At 45.0% G+C, this 22,688-nt stretch overlaps 1 protein-coding gene across 1 annotated transcript in view; it reads right to left on the reverse strand.

Annotated features, from left to right (window-relative positions):
• Positions 1–22,400, reverse strand: part of Pappa2 (pappalysin 2) — a 254,931-nt gene extending 232,531 nt beyond the window's left edge. The window contains exons 1-2 of the mRNA XM_060364529.1: positions 22,186–22,400; positions 18,636–20,442 (exon numbers count right to left, since the gene is read on the reverse strand). Of these exons, the coding sequence (XP_060220512.1) occupies positions 18,636–19,551 (916 nt within the window). The 5' untranslated portion in view covers positions 19,552–20,442; positions 22,186–22,400. The remainder of the gene's footprint in view (positions 1–18,635; positions 20,443–22,185) is intronic.
• Between the last annotated feature and the right edge of the window lie 288 nt (positions 22,401–22,688).

Below are 22,688 nucleotides of genomic sequence, written 5' to 3' on the forward strand. Positions count from 1 at the left end.
TAGGGGAGGGGCATAGAGGAGAAGAGGGAGGGTGGATAGGATTGGGAGAAGAGGAGGAATGGGGCTAAAGCCTGGATATAAAGTGAAAAAACTGCAATTAATTAATTAATTAATTAATTAATTAAAAAGAATTTGACATTTTAAAAAAAATTAAAAGTTTATTGCAAATTGCTGCGTATATACGTATATGTGTACAGTTGGAGCACAGATACTTTTATATAGTTTTTAGTAAGTTATTAACTAAATCTGGTTGTAGTCTCAAAGACTTATTTACTGTCCTTAGAAATCTTATCTGATTAACAGTACGGTAAGAATTGCTACTTAGTTGTCTCACAGGAAGCTATAAAAGTTTCAAGTTACTGATTTTCAGTGTTTGCTAATTTCTGTAGTCTAAATTGCACCCACAGCACTAATTTTAGGTTGCTAATATGATGTCACTGCACAAGGTATTGGGAAAAGAGGTGCACATTTGGCCCAACCGAACCAGTAGGAGCTGGATCCAGGAGCTCCAGACTAAAAAGGAAAGCGGATTTAAGCAGCCAAATGTCTCCATCGCCCTCTGACTAAAGTGGATGCAGCTGTGTTGCAGATGATTCGACAGTCTGTGATTTGAAAGGGATAAACATTGCCTCCGGCACAGGTCTTGAGCTTTTGCATATCTACCTGTGCACCAGATTTACTTGTGAATAAAATCTGTCCATTTCCAAGTCTGTTCTTTATCGCCCTTTAATTATAAGCTGAGACTACAGGGCAGCCTGGCACAGCTCTCTGTGGGCCCTGAGGAAAGCCCCTCACCCCTGTTCACTTGACCCCACTGAGCAGAAACAAGATAAATCTTGTTTCACAGGAAAAAAGACAGAATCACCATATTGGGGACACGTCTCTTCTTTCCAGTCTAGCGCAGAGGCTGACAGAACCAACAGGATGAAAGCCAACCCAACGTACGTGGGGAAACTCAGAGTTTGAGCAAGAGTAGGATTTTATAACTCTGGATGTACATGTGATAGAAACAATCCCATTATAACTGGTGTTTATTCATCAAAGCCACATTCTTGGAAGAACAGAGGGACCAGATCATGAATATGATTTATTAAATCACTCAGCAACAAACTGAACTCTGATAGCCCATGGTTAGAAAAATCAGATCAAATGATGTAACTCAAAAGATGACAGTGGGACTGAAGCCAAACATTCAAATCACATCCTCTTAAAACTTAGAGAATAGTTTTTCAACCCTTCCTTTCAATTGCTTTCTGGAATGCATCAGTGTTTACCTAAATTTACATTTGGTTAAACATCTTATAGAGGAGAGGGGTAAATTCAGGGAATATTTTTTTTTTCATTGTATTTGTGCTCTGAGCTCCCAAAACTATATTTAGAAGCCATGGTGATCTTAACAGAGAAATATACTCAAGTGTGTCTTCAAGAAAAAAAAAAAAAAACATTTGTATCCAATTCTCTACTATTATTAATTACTAGCATTTGGAATTAATAAAGTCATTACTCTTAGGGGAAAAAAAGGTTCTTCTCTTAAACTAGCATACCCCCTGGGAAATATGAAAATTTTAATATAATGTGAGCCTCAAAGCTCTAGTGTCATGGATGATGTTCAGTGGGGAGATTTTAGGTGTGCAGACATCACCCTGCTTCTTTCAATTTTGTGAGTTCATTCTTTATGCTTAGGAGATATGCTACTTACACCAAGGCGAAATAAAGGAAGACTGAACTTTTAGGGGGCTTTGCTGTGTTTCAACTATGGCTCATGTACCATCCTTAGTAATGTACCCCAAATGTGTGAGCTGAATTGGAATATCCATCCCTGAGGATCAAAAGCTCAACATTGGAAGAGGTAGAAATGGACTCCCAGGCTAGCATCTAGCAAGTGTCAGAAGCAGTGAACAAAACCAAGTCTATTCAACCCAAAAGCCCATGTTCTTTCTACTACAGTAAACTACTTCAAATCATGTTTTTTTAACAAAAAAAAAAATGTTATTGCTTGGGAGCAAAAAGAACGGCCTGGGCTGGTGAGTGTGGCATTAATAGATTGACAGATTGCTCTTTTTGTTTTCCTCTGGGACTCCTGGGAAAATGCACAGGCCCAAAGCCACACCTAGAAATGGTTTGGAAGAGAAATCAAGTGACTGGCAAGGTCATCCTTCAGAGCCTTGCTGAATATCTGATAGCATTTCTAGGCCGCCCACAGGTTTCTTTGTAATATATAACAGTCAGTTACCAAGTCTTAAGGATCCCAAGGCCAAGGAGACTTGAGTTATGTTGACTCGAGAACTGTGGCCACAGAGAAGAGGGTTGAGGAAAGATATTTCGATGAACAGGGAGCTGGAAGCTGGCTTCATTACTGTGGCTTCCGTTATTTCATGACTAAATACGTAACAGGTGAGAGAGGAGCCTGCCCAGACTTGAAGAAAGCAATGAAAAGGGGAAGTTTCCCCGAGAAGCTCACTACTGCCAGCACTCATTTCCTTCTCTACCAATCTCACCTGGAATCTTCTGTCAGTTGGCTTTGACTGAAAGGAGTCCTCTAACCACCAGACTAAATAAAAGTGAGAATTCCACACTGCTCCTCAGATCACAATGAGGAAGAAAAGCATCATTTAGAAAATGTAAATAAACATCAACAGGGAAAACAAACCTGCTAAGTCTCAGGAAACCATTGCCTTTAACATTCTTACTTTACAGCAATCACAAAGGCGGCCTCTTGGGCCCTTTTCTACTACAAAACAGAACAAATATCTGTACTGTGGGAACATTAAGCCAACTTCTTTCAGTGTTCACACAAGTGAAGAAGCCAAATGTCACTTGTTACGAGGCTACATAGGCCCAATGCTGAGTAGGAAGCTCTGTTCCTCCATTCTCCTATATCTCCTCTGCATAAGCATACCCTCAAAGATACGCTGTCTTCCTAACAATATAGTCCCAGAACCACAAATGACATCATATTCATCACATTACCTGAAATATCTCCCATCTATTGGGATTCCCTTTAAAAATTACCTTGAGTTTGGTCTTGTCTGGGAAGTCCTTGATCTTGACCATCCTCACAGAAGCAGATAGCATACTGAGGCTTGCTGTAGGCTGCTGGTTTTTTTTTTTGTTTTGTTTTGTTTTTTTTGTTTGTTTTTTTAACCTATTCATCTAGGCCATTTGGGACTTCTCTGATAAAAGGGGGCTTAGCTTAGATATCTGAATTTTCCACAGGTTCAAAAAATGATACGTTCTTTTGCCATATCTACTCTGTTACTGAAATTTGGGTTATGAGAGTCCTGGACTGGCAGGTAGAGTATTCCCATCAAGCCTTGGAGACCCCAATAGCCCTGAAGTTGCATGAATATCTAGGAATGAACAGAGGGAACCTAAGAAGCTCTGGTATGCCCCTTGCTATGAGGCTACAGTTGTTGGCTTTTCCCAGTATGTTAGATAAGCTTTTTCCCAGCCATTCAACAATGGGCTGCTTTCTTCTGGAGCCTACACAGTTAGATGACAGCACATGTGATGAAAATTGTTGAGCTCTTTTCTTGGGTAAAACCCTCCCCTGGAGGCTACATCCATGGCAGAATCTCATAGAAAAGTTAACTAACTTAACTACAAGCCAGAGTGACAGGGGAGGGGAAGGTAAGGTTTGAGCAGAAGTGATGTTCTTGGCAAAGGCACAGTTGTTGAACCTAACTTCCAAGAAATCCCCATGGCAAGAGTTTTGCTCAGCACCTCTGGGGGATTAAAATCAGGAGCAAGAGTCCTGCTTCTTGGAGAAGCTTCATCAGCTTCCAGGAAGGTAAGGCTTCAAACAACAAAACAGAAGAGTCAGTCACACGCAGGGTCATCAACTCTGGTAACTGCAAAAACATGCTGTATGGTGCAAGTTTGTTTTTAGGGGGAAAATGGGAAAAGGGGGGAGGGCAGGTTAGGTCATGATCATAAATCAGCCTGATAGAAGAAAAGGTCCTTTCTCAGGATATTATGCCTGGGTCTACCCCATTCATGTGTATGATGCCTTCTGCAGACATCCAGCACCCACCTCTCACCATACACACATACAGCAGAGAAATTGTGGAAGGGTGAAAAGGACAAGGAGGATATAGAAAAGCGCTATTGATCATCAAAGAGCAGTAAAGCTGGCAGATAAGGGACTACGTGAACAGGAAAAGGGTAAAAAGTCAAAAAGAGCAAACCCAAGGAGGTGTTTTTCAGCTGTTCTAGATAACTTCTTTTCAAGACCAGATCAGGCACAACTTTTCATCTCTGAGTCCAATGTTTGACAAATTACAGCATAGAATTGGGGAAAAATCTCGTGGGGACCATCTCACTAGCATCTTTCCAGCAAAGAATTTCAACCACTCTTTACAGAACACTTTTCATTTTAGTCATGCTCTCATCACAGGCGTGGATGATAGAAGCCAGGAGGGGGGATTTCCCTGGCTCTCCACAGGCCACCCAAGCATACAGTGGGAGTCCACCAGGCACAGAGAGGAGAAGGCAGCTTTGAAGTTGCCTGAGAAAGCAGGAAAGCAAACAATGATAGCATACAACATAAGAATGTAAAGAAGGTCACAGCCTCAGGGGGAAAAATGGTTTAAATGTGATCCTAGAGAAAGTAGTTAGCATGGGTCCTGGTACTGTATCAACACACATTAGCTACTCTTAGAGTTAACCTTATAACTCGGTGAAGACGGGGCAACAGGGAGCTGAATCAAAACCATATCCTCTGCTTACTACATAGGAGCCATAGGCCAAAACTTGATCTGAATACATGCAGATTCTGACTCAGTGGCAGTATCCACATCTTTGCCTTCCAACAGATGCGTGGGTGAAGCTGAGGTGCTGAACTCACTACACTGTGACTTAGCGGGACCCCGTGGTAGTGATGGCAGAGGTTGTGCCTGTTACTATCATAGTAGAAATGGAATCCTGACCTGGCATGTGTTAGATAAGATCTCTACCAGTGAACTACCCTTCCAGCTTCATCTGTTTTGTTTTGTTTCTAATGTGACTAGGAACCAAATCCACAGCGCACATACTATGAACACAGTCTACCACTGAGCTACACCCCATTCCCTGAGTAGCAGGGCTCCAAGTCAGAATCAGCTGTTTCTTTGGGGGTAAGCACTGATCAGTGGTGCATAGGGATGAAAATTTATCTAGTGACCATAATGCAGGGAAGAAAGGAAGGAAGGAAGGAAGGAAGGAAGGAAGGAAGGAAGGAAGGAAGGAAGGAAGGAAGGAAGGAAGGAAGGAAGGTCCCCAGAAGCTGCCAGGGTACTCAAAGTATAGTTGTAACGGGCCTTGCAGAAGAGGACCAGAACCTTCAGAATTTTCAGGGTATCTCTAGGACATCCCTGCCCCATTCCAACACCATTACATCTCCCCGGCAAGGGCTTGGAGACCCACAAATGACCAAGAATAGCCAGCCCAGCAGTCAACTGAAAACCAGAAGGGAGCTTAACATTTTTTTTTCGAAGGAGCAGGCTGTGAAGTAGAGCAACTTGATAAAACAAAGACTAACTCCATGACCTTGAGCAACATGAAATAGTCTTCTATGCCTTAGTTTCCAGATCTTAAAATGGCTTATAGCACCAGCTTATAGCATCAGAAAGAAGAAGAAACATGCCAACACAAGCAAAACAATTAAGAAGGATCAGCACCCATTAAGCAGCCAGTGGTAGTATTTGTTACTAACTTGATTACTTTAGCATATAGAGCTCCATCTCTTCAACAAACTACAATCTCCTTGAAAGCTGGTAATCCTCCCTTATAGTTCCCGTGATTTCTATTGTATCAAGGCCAACATCTTTCCCATGGTAGGAATAAGTAAGTCATTGCAGGCTTGGATCCATAAGAGGTTTTTAGAAGCATTGTCAAGGGCACTCCCCAGCTTAAAACATGTCACAGAGCAGCTCTGCTTCCCCTAATGAGAAAATTAACTTAAACTTTCTCCTTCTACAACTCACTCCCACAGAGGGACTAACTACTAATCTGACCTAGCAGAGCTCTTCCCCTGACAGCCTGTGCCTATAAAGAGGCATATTGGCTCTCACCTCCTTTTACACTAACCACTGGGGATGACAAGGAATAAAGAGCTCTTCTCGCTTTTGTCCTCTCTAACTCATCTGGGCAACTTCCTATAGACTCAGGACACTGCCAGGGTGTCACCTGTCATCTCAGTATATTTGAGCAATACTAAGTTATGTTTTCTCACATGAGGAAATAAGAGAAGTTTACTAAGTATCGTAATGTTTCTTATGCGTCGTCTTTGCTACCAAGAAAGAGTTGGAGGAGAAGGAGAAGGCAGTCTCCTGAGTAACTGAAAATATGGGGAATTCTGTTTGCTTGTTTAGTTACTTGTTTATCTGTTTGTTTACTGGCATGTCATTTGAGTCATTTCTAATTGCCTTCCAGAGCAAACAGTATGGAAGCTCCTGAGCCTCGCAGAGCCATTCTGATACTGTAGCTATGGAGTTCCCTTAAGAGCTAGAGTGGCCTAAGGCTGACCGCCTAAGGTCTACCCAGTGAGCCTCTGCACTGTGAAGAGGGCTGGAGCAGCCTGCTGTTTCTCATCAAAAGTTGAAAGCTGTCCTCAGCGTGTGTTCACATCAACTGATATCTCACCTTAAAAAAAATGGGAGGCCAGCAGTACAACAGAATACAAATCCCCCAAGGCAGAAGGTAAGAGATGCGAACTCAGAGAGGGAAAGTCATATGCCGGAGAGCGCCTAGAATATGGCAAATATTCATCTTGACATACCACGGCCTCCATGGTCCATTAGTCCTCAGAGAGTCACAGACACAGACACACTGTGGTACCCTTACCAAGAGCTATTTCCCCTTCTCCAGCCTTTTTCCACCTCCAGCAAAGTCTCCCCTCAAACTCTTTTTTTCTAATTCCCGTGAAACAGCAGCAATTCCAATTTCCTATTGTTTAATTCCTCCATCTAATAATGAAGCCTCTCAGAAGTTTGTTTTGCATTTCCTTTTAGTAGGGTCAGTTTACACAATCAATACTACCCTAGGAAGTATTTACATGATAGTTCACACATACTCAGTGGTCCTGCAGTACTCAGAAGTCATGAGTTAAAGCAAGCTTGGAGAAGAGACTTTTGCATTGAAAACAAGCTACCACCTCTTGATCATATGACAAGAGATTTTGCATAGCAGATTTTCTAAAAGTGATGTATGGCATTGCTCTTGTAGTCTAAAGCATTTGCCCATTGGCTACTAGATTATCCAGCAATCATTCAGTTACACACACTGTGCTCACATGATAACACCTAAATGTTCATGTCTCTGCCATGCAAGCACAAGTCACCTAACTTGTGCTTCCCAGGAAGAAAGCATTGGGAGACAGCCCACTTAGGTCCCCCCCCCACACACACACACAACACAAGGCTATGCCAGTCTGACTTAAGTACTCATAGTGGCTTTGTTCAGCTGTGTGACAGTGGCATAGAGCCTTAGCTTGTGTTCTCAACCTGAACTCAGTGCCCTGTGTTCAAAGAGCATTCTCTTAGTTCTGACCTCTGGATAAATCCCTGCCTAGAACTATTCTGGCTATTTGGTCTCTAAAGAGAAAGAACAACGGGAAAAAAAAATGTGATCTAATGAATTTATAGTTAGGGTTAAATAAGGACTAACATAAATTTTAATCCCATCTTACTGAAAATCTTTATAAAATCTTTTCTTCTACTTTCCAATGAGAAATTCAAATTAAACAAAAGCAGCCAGAAAGAACTGAAATAAAATCAAGTTAGAAGCTCAGAAACTTGGGAGTGTATTCCCAGGCTGCCCCCACTTGACTTTAGGAAAAATGGCTTTCCCTCTGTGTGTGCCTCACTAAGCTGTTGGTGTTGGCACAGACAATGTCTGGGGTCTTGGTCTCTGTCATTATACCACCTGGTTCTCAGTATCCACACCTGAGACTATGGCCCTATGGGTTGCTCCACGTGTTAATGATGGATTTTAGCTACTAGATCCCTTTTTCAGTCTCACATTGTAATAGTGTCCTTCGATTGCTTAAAAGGCTGCGGAATGCTATGCCTTAAAGATGGAGCTGGTTTCCGCCTTCCACCTTCCCGATGGTGAGTGCTCTCTGTCATGAACAATTCCACATTTGGCTAAGGCTGAGGATCTGGCTTGCTTCCATGTATGTGGACCTATCTGCATTGCCCCCGTGGCACGCCTGGGTTGGCTACCCAGAGGCTATTTAAGCTATGGGCTGGCTTTCCCCGGGGTCCGAGAATTGTTCAATGTTCCTGAATAAACTGCATTGAAAAAAAAAAAAAAAGCAGTAAAAGCAAATTTATTAGTTAACAACACTCTTAGCTAGGATTTGGGTAGTTAAGTTTTCTCTACAAATAACTCTGTGAATGGATGTGCAGGCATCAAGTGTTCAAGCCTGCACTAGCATGGCTTGTACTAGGCACAAGCATGGTTGTAAGGCAGGGCATGAGGAAGAGCAGTATATGGCAGGAAGGCAGACCCAAAGAGGCTAGCTGGAAGAGTTCTGTGCACCACCAATGATGAAAATGACCACCAGCATCAATCAAAGACTTACTATCTAGCAGGCATAAGTCCAAACCTGTGATTCATTTAATATAATCACTATTCTTAGATCAAAACTACTATTGCTCCAATTTTATAAATGAGGAGCTTCCCAGTCCTGGTAAAGGGATTAAGGCTAGAAGTCTGGACTCTAGATCTGGCTTTGCTTCCCACAAATTAGACTTCAGTGGAGGTGGAGGTATAGACAGGATGTTTAGCAGAAGGAATAGTTACACAGAGGCAAGGAACAGGTAGGCCATATAGAGAGGAAAGAACTCCCTGATAACCCATAACTCTAAGGTATGGTCCCTCTTGAGTAATCAAAAAAGAGGCCAAGCTCTGTATGTACAAGATCCAGAATATTCTTTATCTATTCAGTCAAAGTACTCTTTTCCAGGATCTGCCAAGGTGCTGAGTGACACAGTAATGGCTGAGATCCAGAGCTGTCTGGAGATGCTAATGAGAGGTCCAAAGGCCTCACCCGCTAAGCGGACCCGGTGGAATTTTGACTTGGAACTTTGAAGGATGCTGCAGGTAGTAGGAGACAGGGTAGGGAGCGAGCATGTTGAAAGAACTGCCAGGAGCAGAAGGGAGCAGCTGCCTCCCTTTTCAGGGCCTGTGTTTCAGCACTGCACCACCATGTAGCACTGCTCATTTCCTAGAAATGCTGAGAGCACAGAGTCAAAGAGACAAAGAGGGTGATGCCACCGTTTCATGCCTACCTCCTGTCATGGCCTACCCCTGGTTTGTTCAGGCCAATGATATCCCATGCTCTCTCCAAGGGCCCAGCAAGGCCACCACACCCAGGGAGGGAATCTTGCCTCAAATTACCTCTACCCTTGGGATCCATGCCATGGGCTGGATTATGAGGATTATAGGCATAGTCTATTATACAATTGTTTCAAATTATTAATGTGCCTTGAAACAAAGACTGTCTAAGAAAGATTGCTGCTGCGGTTCATGTTTATAATTGTTCTGTGTGAAGTAGGAGGGGTTCTTTTTTTTTTTTTTTTCAAAAACAGTTATTGAATACCTACTTCACAGTCAATAAACATCTGTTGAATAAATGAACTAGTAAGTTAGTGAGTGGAGAAAAATAAACTGAGCTAGGAACTATCTGTAAGTCATTACCTTAAATTAAAATGATTTCAAAGCCGGATATAGTACCTCAGCCTGTGTGGATGGGCCCTACACAAAGACAGAACACAGAAGACTGGACTTAGAGAGAAGAGGGGCGCTCCAAGGCAAGAGCTCTCGGGCTCAAACCACAGCTCTGTCTGCAGCAGGCTTGTGACCTTGGTTCCGTGTGGACTGGCTGCAGCTCCTCATTTCTGTGTGTGCTCGCTATATGGCCCTGGGCAATGTCCTATTTCTCTTTGACCTCTCCACTCTCCATTTCCCTCTTCAAGCTATCCTGAGGAACACTTGGAGTTGAGATGTCTAAACTGACTGCTGCAGTGTGCGGCATAAAGTCAGCATTACAGAGGTTGCCAAGGAGACAGCGCCATGAAAATCCTTTACAGTAATTGAGCCCACATTTGCACTCTTTACACTTCTGTTTACTTGTCTTCCTTTATTTCCCTGTGTTTACACTATCACTTGCTTTAGATTACTAGTTCTCTAACATTGTGCCCTGAGTCTTGGATCTCTGAGTTTGTGTTTACCCCTAACAGCATCCTTCCTAAACATCCTGCTGTGTACCTTCACCAACCCCCTCCTCTCCTACCATACTAGCTCCTTTTCTACCCAACTGGAGTGAAACAGATTCTCTTAATCTAGTCTGTGACTCCCACCTGCCAAGTCAAAGTCCCCACCTCGGACGTGATGGCTTTCTTGACGCTGTTGTGCTCTCTGACACTATTCTTCCCTTTTCACCTCAGTCCTTGTCGGTTCTGACTCTGGTTACCTCTCATCCATACAGAGCTGTTTACACCTGTGCAGAAGACTATAACAATTCAGAAAGAGCCTCCCACCAGACTGTGAGCATCTTATAGGCACAGCTCTTAGTCTTAATTTTCTAGCATGGGGCATAATGTCTGGTACTTTACCAAAAAGAAGCTCAATAAATGTTGAACAAATGAATGAATGAGCATGTATAATATCAAACTACTATCATAATCTGCCCCAAATGTACAGAAAGTAATTGAATGAAAGAGTGAAAATGTTGTTAGTGGCTAAGGATCAATGTTCAAGGTCTGTGTCTTCACCTCTGATCAGGTACCTGGATCTCCAATCTAGGCATAAGCCATAATTACTGACCTTGCTGCTCCAACTGGTTGTCATGGCAATGCTTCAACTTCAAAATGTTCAGAAGCCTTGGCTTCCAGTTGTTGTATTGTATATTTGAGAAGAACCACTTTTCTTCACCACTCACTTCTGAGTCATAGAGAAAACTGTTTTTGTTTGCCCTGAGTTTTATTTCCTGGCTGTTTCTGTCTTTTTTAAGTAAGGTTGTCTTAAAGCAGGTAGTAAACACAGGAAGGGAAGAATGTTGTTATTTTGGGGGACACATATTTGGCAAAGAAATATGCTCTCTGGAAGGTACAAGAGTGAGGGTGTGTGTGATGTGAACAGAAACAAGTCTGATGAGGCCCTAGAGTAACCTAACTCTATGCCCTCAAGGGCAGAATCATGAGATTTATGTACTTATTTGTGACATCAGGAACTTAAGCTCCTGAACGTTGAGGGTGTATGGGTTCAGGATCCAAACGAAGGTGTTGCCTTCTTCCTAATAAATGCCAAATAAGGTGTTTATTTGGCCTCTGCAAGGCCTGAACTAAAACAGGAAAGAGAGGGAGCCAGACCTCCTGGCATACACATTATGAATGAATCAGATGGCCCGCCCCAGAGGAACAAGAAAAAGTGCATACATGTGGAAGGAAGCAGGAGGTGAAGAAGGACAAAGTGTGGCTGGCTACAGGCAAACAGTTGGATTTGCCTTGTCTTCAAAGGTGGTTTCCACTTTACAGCTCTGTCTCTTCCTCTTAACAACCTGTGTTCCATGCTAGAAACGACATCCAAATGTCTCCGGGAGTTTTTATTTTATCCTTGAGGATGGGGAGAGATCATACCTCACAGAGTATGAGCACTGAGTGCCCACCATGAGCTCAGAAGCTTCACTCACTGTGTTGTCTGTTTGCTATCAAACAGAGCCTACAACTGCCATTGACTTCAACAAGTTTGGGGGACAAAGAGAGAAAAGGCATTAGCATGTGTCAGACAAGAAGGCAGGAGTGTGGTGAGTAGAATACCACCTTGTCATTCTCAGAGGAAATCCATCTGCTTCCATTACCAAAAAGATGATTCTAAAGTCTCAGCTAAAGGCACAAGGCAGATGCCAAGACTTTGCCAGACTGGATTCAAGCACTCAGCTAGCACAAAACCCAGAGAACCTTGTGGTACTGTAAAGGAGTCCTGTGAAGTGTATCTTCCTGCTTCCTCCTTTATGCTGCTTCAGAATCTAATGCCTTGTGATTCCTAAGTGGCTTAGCGTTCCCCATAAGCCTGTTGCTTAGAGCTTATCAGGTAGAACACAACAGGAAATGATGGATTACTTTTTGGATCGTATGAAATGAGGAAACAAGGCCAGAAGAACTATGGAAAAGAAGCATGGCCTTCAGGAAGAACCTTCTACACCAAAGCTCTGCAAAAAATTACGGAAGAGCAAGGTCCAGCATGACGCTTGCTTTGATAAAGTTTTCCTGGGACACAGCTTACCAATGTGGTTGTACGTCAACCGTGGCGATGGGCACATACCATCAGCAGAGTTTAGGAGTTGCGTCAAAAAGACTGTATGGCCCACAAAGCCTGAACTATTTAGCATCTGTTGTTTTTCAGAAAGAGTCTGTCACCCACTGCCCTGTGCTCGCACATATGGTGTCTTATACTTATGCGACAGTCCACATACAGCAGCAGCGGAAGCATTGTCTGAGCTGAGTCTTCCCCAGCACAAGAGAATCCAAATCCGCATGTGGGTACCAGAGTAGCACAAGAGTCAAAGCCAAAAGAGGGTTAAGAGGAGAGAAGAAAGAAGCGGTCTAAGGATGTTCGGGGAGGTTGTTGATGGTACCTGAGCCAGAACCAAGTTGTGTTAGCTTTCCCTTTATCCTTGCCACCTCAGGGAGGAGTGATCTCTCTCCACACACAGTTCTTGGTCAATGAACCCCCTGTGTTGGATCCCTGAAAAATGCACTCCCTTCTAGTCTGGTTCCAGGTGCACCCCAGCTAACTTCTGGGCACACCGAAGCTCAAGAAGCGATGTGCTAGAGCAGCTCCTGGGCACACTTCCCACTTTGGGGATGAAGGGCCCGACCAGACATATTTTAGGCTTCTCAGCCTGTACAGTCCTCGTCACAACCACTAAACTCTGCCGTTCACCATGGAAGCAGCCACAGAAAACACGTTATCAAATGAGAGGGGTGAACCCGGTCAGACTTCATCTGCAAAAACAGCCTCACCTTTGGGGCCATAATATGCCAGTTTCTTGATCTAGAGCTGTGGGATTGAACTTCCTCAAAGTAATTCAGACATTCGCTGGGGTGAGACAAGTAAGGGAAGGAGTGCATCTATGGAAGGCAGGAGGGCAGCCTTGGGTTCAGCAGTTTCCCCGGGATGCCCTGTGTAGGTAGCAATAGCACAGCTTCAAAGCCACTGTCCAGAAAGTTCTTCTCACCCCAATGGGAATACAGCAGTCTAAACTTCAAGTTGATTCCACAAACATAATTTGTAAAATTGTGTGATTCTAACATTACAATGGGTATCTGGGAATGACAAATATGGGTTGGAGGTGCATAGAGCCTCTCAGGGATGTTCAGTTGATAAAAATAAGAGCCAGGCCTTACTTACTAACAAGGCAAGAAGGGATGTGCAATCCAGGAAAGTACACAAGAAGGTCTATAGAAGCAGACTACAAAGAGAGAGAAAACTCAAGAGCTCACTCCACACAGGGAGGCTCTCTAGATGAGGGTACCACAACAGGCTGTCAGAAGGTGATCATGATAGGTCAGATTTACCTCTCAGGCCAGACTAGGCTCACATAGCTTCTCCTCTGGAGAGTCATCAAGTCTCACCATAAAAAGTCCAAAGAAGCTAAGTCACAATCATCAGGCATGTGTTTCCTTCACACCAATAATTCATGCGTCTCCATCACCAGAAAGAACAGGACCACCCCCAGGAAAGAAACCATGGGCCCCCATACAAACAGCTCTGTGCCAGCAGGGTCACATTTCTCACTAGAAATTTGAGTCCTGATCCAGGAGGAGTATGTGAGAGGAACAGGTGATTCCTCAGGCTCTGACGAGGACAAGTACTCTGACTTGACCATCGATGCGTGCAGGAAGCAAACAAGGGCAGGACAGAGACCCCTGTCTTCTGGGAAAGATGTGGACACAGTTCTTTGCCTGACTGGGTCCGGGGCATCAAGAAGGCCCTATTGTCTCTTTAAATCTATGCCGTTGTGTCTTCTGCAAAACCATGTGTTCACGATGGTCAGAACTCTTGACCCTAAAGCCTCATTCCATAGATGTCACTCACACAGAAAAGCTGGCAATGGGCTCTGAACCATGGCCTGATGTCAGCAGGCTCTGGCTATCAGGAAGTTCAGAGGCCGGGTAAATATGTACACTTTTCTATTAAGCAAGCACAGATTTCGTGAGCCATTTAATAGGGCTTACGGCTCAGAAAAAGAAAAGTTTTAGCACCATTGCTCAATTGATTTGAAATAGCGCCACTCAAAGAAAAAAAAAAAAAAAACAGATGAAACTTTTTAATGAAATAAATGGATCCTTTTTGAATTTTTAGTCTGCCATTTTTCTCCTGAGACCATGTTGTGAAAAAAAAAAAAAGAGCTACTTAACAGCCATTCCCATTTTACAGATTATCAAATTAAATTCCTAAGGAATTAAAGTTAATATCTCCACTAAGGAAAAATTTGAACTAAATCAGAAATTAACTTAATCTGGATATTTCCTGCTAAATATCTTTCATGTCACTGGTAAGCAAATAAGCCTCACAGGCCAAATTTTGTGGTGGGCACTGTATCTATGCGACTTACGTGAAATACTTAACTCTACAGGGCCTCTCCCTATTTGTCTTTTTTCCAACTTTATTTCAAATAGAATCATATACACACACATGTATGTAGTCACATATTATATATATATTCCCTTTAATTTTCAGTTTGAGAAAAGTGTAGCTCAGGAGAAAAGCTGGATAGATTGCCAGAGACAATTGTCCTGTTAAGCGTGGGAGAAAGATTTGAATCCAGACCTGTCTGCACCCTGGGCTCGACACTGGGATGTGCTGTAAAGTTTGGGCACTCAGAGGACCCAAACTTGCCTTCATGGCGAGGACAGTCCTCAGACATCTTTGTGTTCTGCTCACTGACGTGCTGCACTTTGCATGGCAAGGCACTCAGTAAATATTTGTTGGATGAAGGATCCTGGGCTTGGACTCCAGCGTACTATGGACTTAATGACTCAGTGTCCTGCAGCTCAGAGCTGCAGGTGGTTACCCAGCTGGGCGACTTCAGGGAACATTTGAAATCAATTATGGGTGCGGAGGAACCTGTTAAAAATGTCCTCTTTTGTGTATGTTGGGGCTGAAGGAGAGGAACAGAAGTTGGAGTGGTGGGCAAGGCTCAGATGGTTTCAGGCACTGGACCTTAAAGAGTCCATGCCAAAACAGGACAGAAGACAGCTTATTTAAACACTAATTTCTAATGGCCCAACCTAATGGACTCCTGACCTCAAGCTACTCCTAGCTTGCCAGAGTCTGAAAGTGCCAGGCTCCTGACTGGTTACCTTTGTGAAGAACTCCACCACAGAGCATTCTGCGCCACTGGCGGGCTCCCGCAGTGGGGAAACAGGCAACTTTGGAAGGCCTACCTTTCAGAAAGCCCAGACTATGCCCAGAAGAGGCCCCCAGCACCTGAAGTTTGCATGCCCTGCATTGCCCTCAATCCTCAATAAAAGCATTCTGGAGTCTGACTTGTTACAGAAGAATGCGGGTACTTAGAGTGCAGAGAGAGGGTAATTCTAGCTGATTTTGTTTTCTTCTCTGCTTGCTAGCACTACAAGTTAGTCACAACTCTCAAAAAGGCCACTTTAGCTATTCCAGACAGGCCTTTCGAAAAAAAAAGACTTATGTGAAGTGGACCCCGAGGGATGCTTACCAACAACATTTTGCAGAAGGTGATTAAATTACAGCCCAGAGGCTGGGACATCCTGGACAGCCCTCAAGGAAATGAGAGACATTCCCCACTTTGCGGCCTCCTCCTCTCCTGTGCACGAGACAACACTGCCACCTAGCGCCGTGTGTTGGAACTATTCCCCGAGGTCCCAGAGCTGTGGGCAGGGGCTTCCACTGCTGTTGAATAAGTTGTTTGAGGTCTCTGCTGAGGAGAAAATATCCCAAGCATGGTAGGTAGAGGACTTGGAAGCCTGTTTCAGTTAAGTAGGCGGAACCTGGGGTTTGAGAGCTGTTGGCAGAGTGAGAGCCAAGTCTTGCAGCATGTTGGCCCACCCTCAGAGGAGCAACAGAAGTGAAGCTTCGGGCTTGTGTGTAACTCCCAGAGACTTGATTCCGCATTGTCGCTCTGTGTAACTCAAGTCCCACTATGCTAGGAACAGACACTGACCAGCTTGAGGATCCATGCCAGTGGGAGGAAGACGGATTGGTGAGAGATGTGAAGTCGTGGAATTAGTAAAGGCTTTTCTTACTGAGAACCTGATCTGGTGACCCCGTGATCCTTAGCCCAGCTATACGCAGGTGAAATACCAGCAGCATAGACAATGAGTAGACACGCTGAGCCCAAAGAATAGAGGCCTTGTTATCAACCACTGCCTCCCCACAGGCTTTTGCCCTAAATCCTCCCTCAGATAATTTGGGTCAAGCACAAGCCTGAAGAAAGATAGTGAAGGGACCATGAGGGAAGATAGGCCCTCTGCCCTCCACTTCTTAGAATCAGACCTAAAAGGGAAGTCCCAGAATACCACAGGAGCCACTCTGACTGGAGGAAGAAGAAACCTCAGGAACTAAATTGCCAAGAAAGATTTTTCTGCCTAATTTTACATGCTTAGAGAGGCTAGGAGGTTTCGGGTGACGGACACTGGAAGATCTGAACGCGTGCTGTGGCAGGATGGAGACCATTGCTGGTGATAGACGGGCAAGGCAGGGAGGCACGTGGAGATGAGGGTGAGCATGCCAGAGGTGAGGCATAGCGTCCTGGAACTGTAATCAAACCATGACCTCACTCTCCTTGAAGGGTGTGGGACAGAAGTCCTGGAGGGTAAAAGGCAGGGTCAGGTGCCACAGTCCTGTTTCCCAGGGTTGGACTTTAATAACCCCAAGCAAATCGTCCCCCACAGCCTCCCCCATATATTCCTTTTGGATTCTCCTCTCAGTCTTCACAGCCAAGGAACTGATCCCAGCTCTCTCATGTTGCCACTGCAGGAGGAAGCGCAGTCGGATCTGCCGGTCTCAATCTAGACTGCAAGCACGCAGTCTCCCTGGCAGATGGGCACTAGGAAGCCAGACTAGGCAGCAAGAAGATGTCATCTGGGGAAACTCTGAAGCTGCCAACTCCAATCAGATAATCATCTCATTATTTCTTCCATTTTGGCCCCAGAATAAGGATTTCCTTCTCCTCTTTCTCTGCCCCCACCTAGCTTACAGCCTGGCCCCTTCTCTCAGCCCCTCTCCCACCCAAAACTAAAATAAAGCAAAGCCACATGACTGGAGAGTGCTCAGTGTCTGGGAATCCCAGATTCCAAATAAGAAATTGCAGCCAAAGAGTGAGAGACATAGTGTCCAGAAGGATGTTCCGGCGACACCCCACTGGAGGAGGCCTCTTCCCTCCAGATTTATTTGCCCAGACGGCAGCTCATTTAGGAGTGCTCGGAAACCTGAGTGGGTTTTGTTTTGTTGTTTGTTGGCTTGGTTGGTTTGGTTTGGTTTTTGTTGTTGTTGGGTTTTTGTTGTTTTGTTTGCTTGTTTGTTTGTTTGTTTGTTTTTGAGGAGCTACCAAGTGATGCATGAACTCTGGCATTTCTTTTCCCCTAGCCTATCTCTGACATGCCCCCTCATTGCCTCAGTTTCTCTATCAATGTAATGGAACTGACAAACGTGAACGAGTGCCTGGCTAATCCAGATTGGTCTCTTGTTATTTTTCTTCTGATAAGTATTTGATTGCTTTTTAGTTAGCTTTTTAGGAGTCATTGTGGCATTCCCCTGTATACAGATCCTTATACTTATGCCCATTTGTCCCCATTCTCCCTTGGTGGATTATCTAAAAGAATAATGACACATCGGGGGATAAAATATACAGTCAAATCCCTCCCTCACTCCTTGCCCGAAATCAACCTTTCCAGACAGGAAAAGAAAGGCAACCACTCCAAACCCAGCTCTTTGTCCTTCTCTCTTTAATCAAAACGAACACAGGTAGCAAGCCCAAACAAATGCCTCTGAGTAACACTATAGAGTTTTACGTGTTAACAAGCTTCATCTTTAGGTCTTCATAGCAATAGCCAGGGCTAGAAGTCAGGACCTGGCCTGTAAGCCCCCATCACTTCCAGTAGATCCATTGGGGTGAAGGGAAGGGGACCCAGGATATAGAAAAAGTGCTACCTTTCTTCCTAGTTCCAGGGTGGCAGCCTTGTTCCCTTGCTGGTTGGACCCAACTGGGCATTACTCACTACTACCATCCTTGGACTCTCCTCTGCTTCTGGAGGTGCCTGGGTATTCCATACTAGACTAGGAGAAGCAGTGTGACCCCCTTTCCTCTGTTCCCTTTAAAAAGGGAAAAGAGCTAAGCTGAGATCTTCCAAAGTGCAAACACAATATATAGAGCTCCGAGAGACAAATAATAGCAATGCCCTGGGTAAGAGTCATCTTCCCTTTGATGTTGTCTACAGTACTTCTGTTTTGATAAATAACCCCCACACCCACACATCCCCTCTGGCCAAGCCTTCCTAGCTTTCCTGCTTTAGCCTGTTCCTCTTTCTGTCCTTTATATCTACCCACAACAGAAACGGGGCCGGCCACACCCCCGGGACCCAAAAAAGCCCAGGAGCAGAGTGGGGCATTACCTGCAATGATGGCTGGGTTGCTCTGTCCTCCCTCTGGTCTCACCCAGACTTCCACTGTGAACGCCTCCCGGGGAATCTCAGCCAGCACTTCTGGACGCAGCAGCAGCCGCTCCCTCTTCCCAGAGAAGTACAGTACAGGCAATCCTCCTTGAGGGTTAAAGGTCTCTGCTCCCCGGCCAGAGGCCCCTCCACCATTTTGGATGGTGCCCTCCAATGGACTGTCACAATCTCCGTGCTTACGGGGGTCCTTAGGCCAAAGCTGGAAATCTTGAGGGTTATTCTCGGGGTCTCTGGTCACTTCTGCCTGCCTCTTCTGAACTTGGTGAGGAAACCTAGGCTTGGTCTCACCCCTCCTCTGGGTCCCTGCTGAGGGTCCCTTCTGGTACACAAAGGTGGAGATGGTGGAGGCAGCAGTTTCTGAGCTTCCCCGAGTCACAGGCTCACCTAGAACCTCGTTGGATTCTCTCTTGCCAGGATAACTGTCATCATCTCTCAGCAGCTCCGATTGCCCAATAGGACCATCCCTTACCCACGGGGCAGCTGGCTGCTCAGACGCCCTCCTCACTCCTGCTGGGTTTTCAGTCAGGTCTTCGGGAACACCACTAGAAGCGTGTCTTGCTGCGCTTTGTTTACTCCATCCTGCATTCTGGGTTTGCTGCTTCCCCACAGGGTAGGACCTCAGGTAGCTTTCAGGTCGGCTTGGGTAGACCCCAAAGAGATGGTGCTGGGGGGCAGTTCTGGGTCTTCGAACCTTGTGTCCCAGCCAACAGTGTTCACCTTCCAACGGCACCTGCTTCAGGTGTCCCCTCTGAGCCAGGGATTTCTTGCGTGTCCAGCCCAGCTCCGAGTTAGTGGTACTGATTGCCCACCCAGCCAGAACCACCAGGCTTATTCTCAGGACCTTCCAATACATCATATCTTCCGTCAGCACGCTTCTTAAGAACCAGAAGTCACTTTCTGGGTACCACACAAGAATGATGGGGAGGAGAGGAAAAGACAACCAGCAATGGATTTGAAGTCACCAGGAAAACTGAACGACAAACCAAACTTTCTCAAGTAGCACCCAAAAGAAGGCCTCTCCTGGCTACCTGTCCTGGGAATTCAGCCAGCTCCTTGTGGCTTCTGTCGCTCCTGTCTCCTGGACCTTCTGGCCGGCTCCCTTGACCTCTCTTCTTGCTTGATTTCAGACCTCTCAAAATGAACTTAACTGTTCTTACTTTGAGTTTTCTCCCAGAGACCTTTTCTTCCTTCAGTAACTCCTCTCCTCACTGATACTAGAAGAGAGTGTATAATATAAGCAAAATCCTCTCAGATACGTACCACGTTAGCTGGTCACTCAAAATAATCTTATTCTCTAATGTGCTCTTCTGCCTCTGTTCAACTTAAAGCAAACTGAAAATAAAATAAGATAAAATAAAACCTCTTGGGCTGAGACATGATTTGATGCTTATTCTTTTAAAATGAGAAAATAATCTGGGGACACAAAAATACAAGCTGGTACTTAACTTTCTTTCTCTTCAGAGTCCTCAGCCAGATGTCCATGCAGCCTCCAGTCTGCCTGGGTAGGTGAATGCTCCCTCAGCGGAGCTCAGGGTTGTTGACTATTGAAGAGAGTTTGTTGTTGTTGTTGTTGTTGTTTTGTTTTTTTGGTTTTTTTTTGTTTGGTATTGGTTTTTGTTTTTATTTCCGTCCAACTTGTTGGTGTGCTGCAAGTCTCTGTAAAGTTCTCTGGCTGCCAGTCTGCTGGTCTCCTGATCAAATGAGTCTGGGAGCCCTTGCTTTCACCTTCAGGGAGCCTGGTGGGTCTCTGGAAAGAAGGATAAAAAGAGCAACATGAACCGCATATACGTCAAGGGACCTGTTCCCTCCCTCCGGTTTCTCCTGCTCCCCTTCTCTCCCTCTCTTTCTTCCTGTAATTATCTTCTTGGGTTTTTTTTTTTTCATTTAAAGACAATGATGATGTCAAAGCTAATAAGTTTGGTGCATCACTCCACCTACTCCTTGTCCCCTCCTTCCTCCTAAGCCCCCCTTCCCCCACCTCTCTGAGGCACAAGGGGACAGATGCTCCTCTTGGCTTTCCCAGTAAACATCTCGGGCTTTCTCTCTCAGCAGCCGCAGCCTACACAATCAATAGAAAACAATCAATACTGTTTTGGAGCGTGCCTTTCTGTGTGTAGCCTCTCTCTCTCTCTCTCTCTCTCTCTCTCTCTCTCTCTTCCTCTTACACGCACACATACACACTTTGAATGGATATGGTCAATAAACACACACTAGCCTTTTGGAGACCATTCACATCTCTTTCTTTTGATTTATCACAAGCTCCCTATGTTGTTTTTTTTTTTTTCTAATTTTTACTCTATCACTTCAGATTTCAAAGGACAATACCAAATTCACTTCCTATTGGACACTGGAGGAAAGGAGAAATCAATTACCCTGCCGTGAGAAGCCTTAAACGTGTACTCCTAGCACCTAGCACCTAGACGTTCTTTTTCTCTTGGAAGTTTCTCGGTCTAAAGTTAGTAAAAGTCACCATATGCTGAGGGAACACATAAACAAAGGAGGTGCTCAAAAATAAGTAATTTACACAAATGAACAGCTAAAGCGAAGCAGCTATTTTCTAATTGATTTGAAGTGAATGGGTAAGGTGGGGGCAGTGAACACCGTGCGTTTAATCTCTGCATTGTGTGCCTAGGTGTCAGGCACCTTCCTTCTCAAGAGGGTTTCCATCCCTCACAGGAGCATGCATGTATATAGAATACACGGACAGACAGGTGGACACAAACAGAGAATGCAGGCATGCTTGCCCACAGGTAGTATTAAAAAGGTATAAACAGGCATTCAATCCTTCTTTCAAGTTATAAGAGAAATCACTTACACTTTTACAAGCACTGCTTCTGCTGCTCATATCTAACTCACACAGCCCACATGCTCTGGAGTGAGATCATGGTCCTTCCTTCACCCTGGGTCTCCTCATCTTTCTGAACTCCTCTCTTCCAGCTGATAACTGGCCTTAAAAATGCTGTGTCCTGTGCACCCCATCCCACATGCACCGTTTCCCCTTGGAGCATGGAATAAAGCCTCAAAGCAAGCCCCCAAAGAATCCCTCAGTCCAGGCACGTGGTTGTTGCTGACAGATACCCCTAGGTCCTTGACTATCCATTTTCTTTTATCACTTCCCTAGCTCCCTTCACTTTTCTGACTCAGTTTTCCCCACTGAAGCAGATCAAGAATAGAAATTGAGACTGGGGGCGGGGATAGAGAAAGCCAGAAAAGCAGAGGAGAGGAGGAGGGAGGAAGGAAGCCAGAGAGGAAAGAGGGAGAAGGAGAGGGAGGGAGGGAGGGAGGGAAGGAGGGAGGGAAGAAGGAAGGGAAGGAAGGAGAGAGAGACAGAGAGACAGACAGAGAGAGAGAGAGAGAATATCAGGAAGAAATGGGTTAGTTTCAAAGAAAAGAAGGTACTCAGGCAAGAAGAGAAGACAAGCCCTCCCCTTGTCCCCTTGTCCCCTTGCCCCCTTGCCACCCCAAGGACCCTCAGAAAAACATCTCCTACCATTCATTTCAGGAAGGGGGGATAGCACATCAAGGAAGGGTTCCGCCTGCTTTTCTCCCCCTGTAAGAGTGTGGGTGATCTTGCATCCCCATAGGTCTCTCCTGGCTCTCAGCTGCTAGTAATCCATTCATAAGGTTTCAAGAGGCAACACAAAACTCAAGCTTCCAGTTTAGTTTCTCTCTCTCTCTCTCCCCTTCATTCCTTTGCTCACCACTCTCCTTCAGCTCTTGGCAGTCCAAAGTTTAAAAAAAAAAATGTTGAACCATTTCTGTGTTTTCCTCCTGTTGTAACTTGGGCTGTGACATCATAACCCTGCCCACCAACACCCCACCTCTCTCTCTTTCCACCCCCCCTCATCAGCCCCATGCCCCCAAACACTTCCCCCACCCACAAGGAAGAAGGTCTCCTGTCAGTTCCAATGTGTGAAAACACAAAGCTCCTGGAAGGTGCCCCCTCCTTCCCCTCGGTGCCCCTCCTGCCTCCCCCTCCCTGCCTTACCCACC

The sequence above is a fragment of the Meriones unguiculatus genome, chromosome 11, assembly GCF_030254825.1.
Source record: "Meriones unguiculatus strain TT.TT164.6M chromosome 11, Bangor_MerUng_6.1, whole genome shotgun sequence".
Taxonomy (NCBI): Eukaryota; Metazoa; Chordata; class Mammalia; order Rodentia; family Muridae; genus Meriones; species Meriones unguiculatus.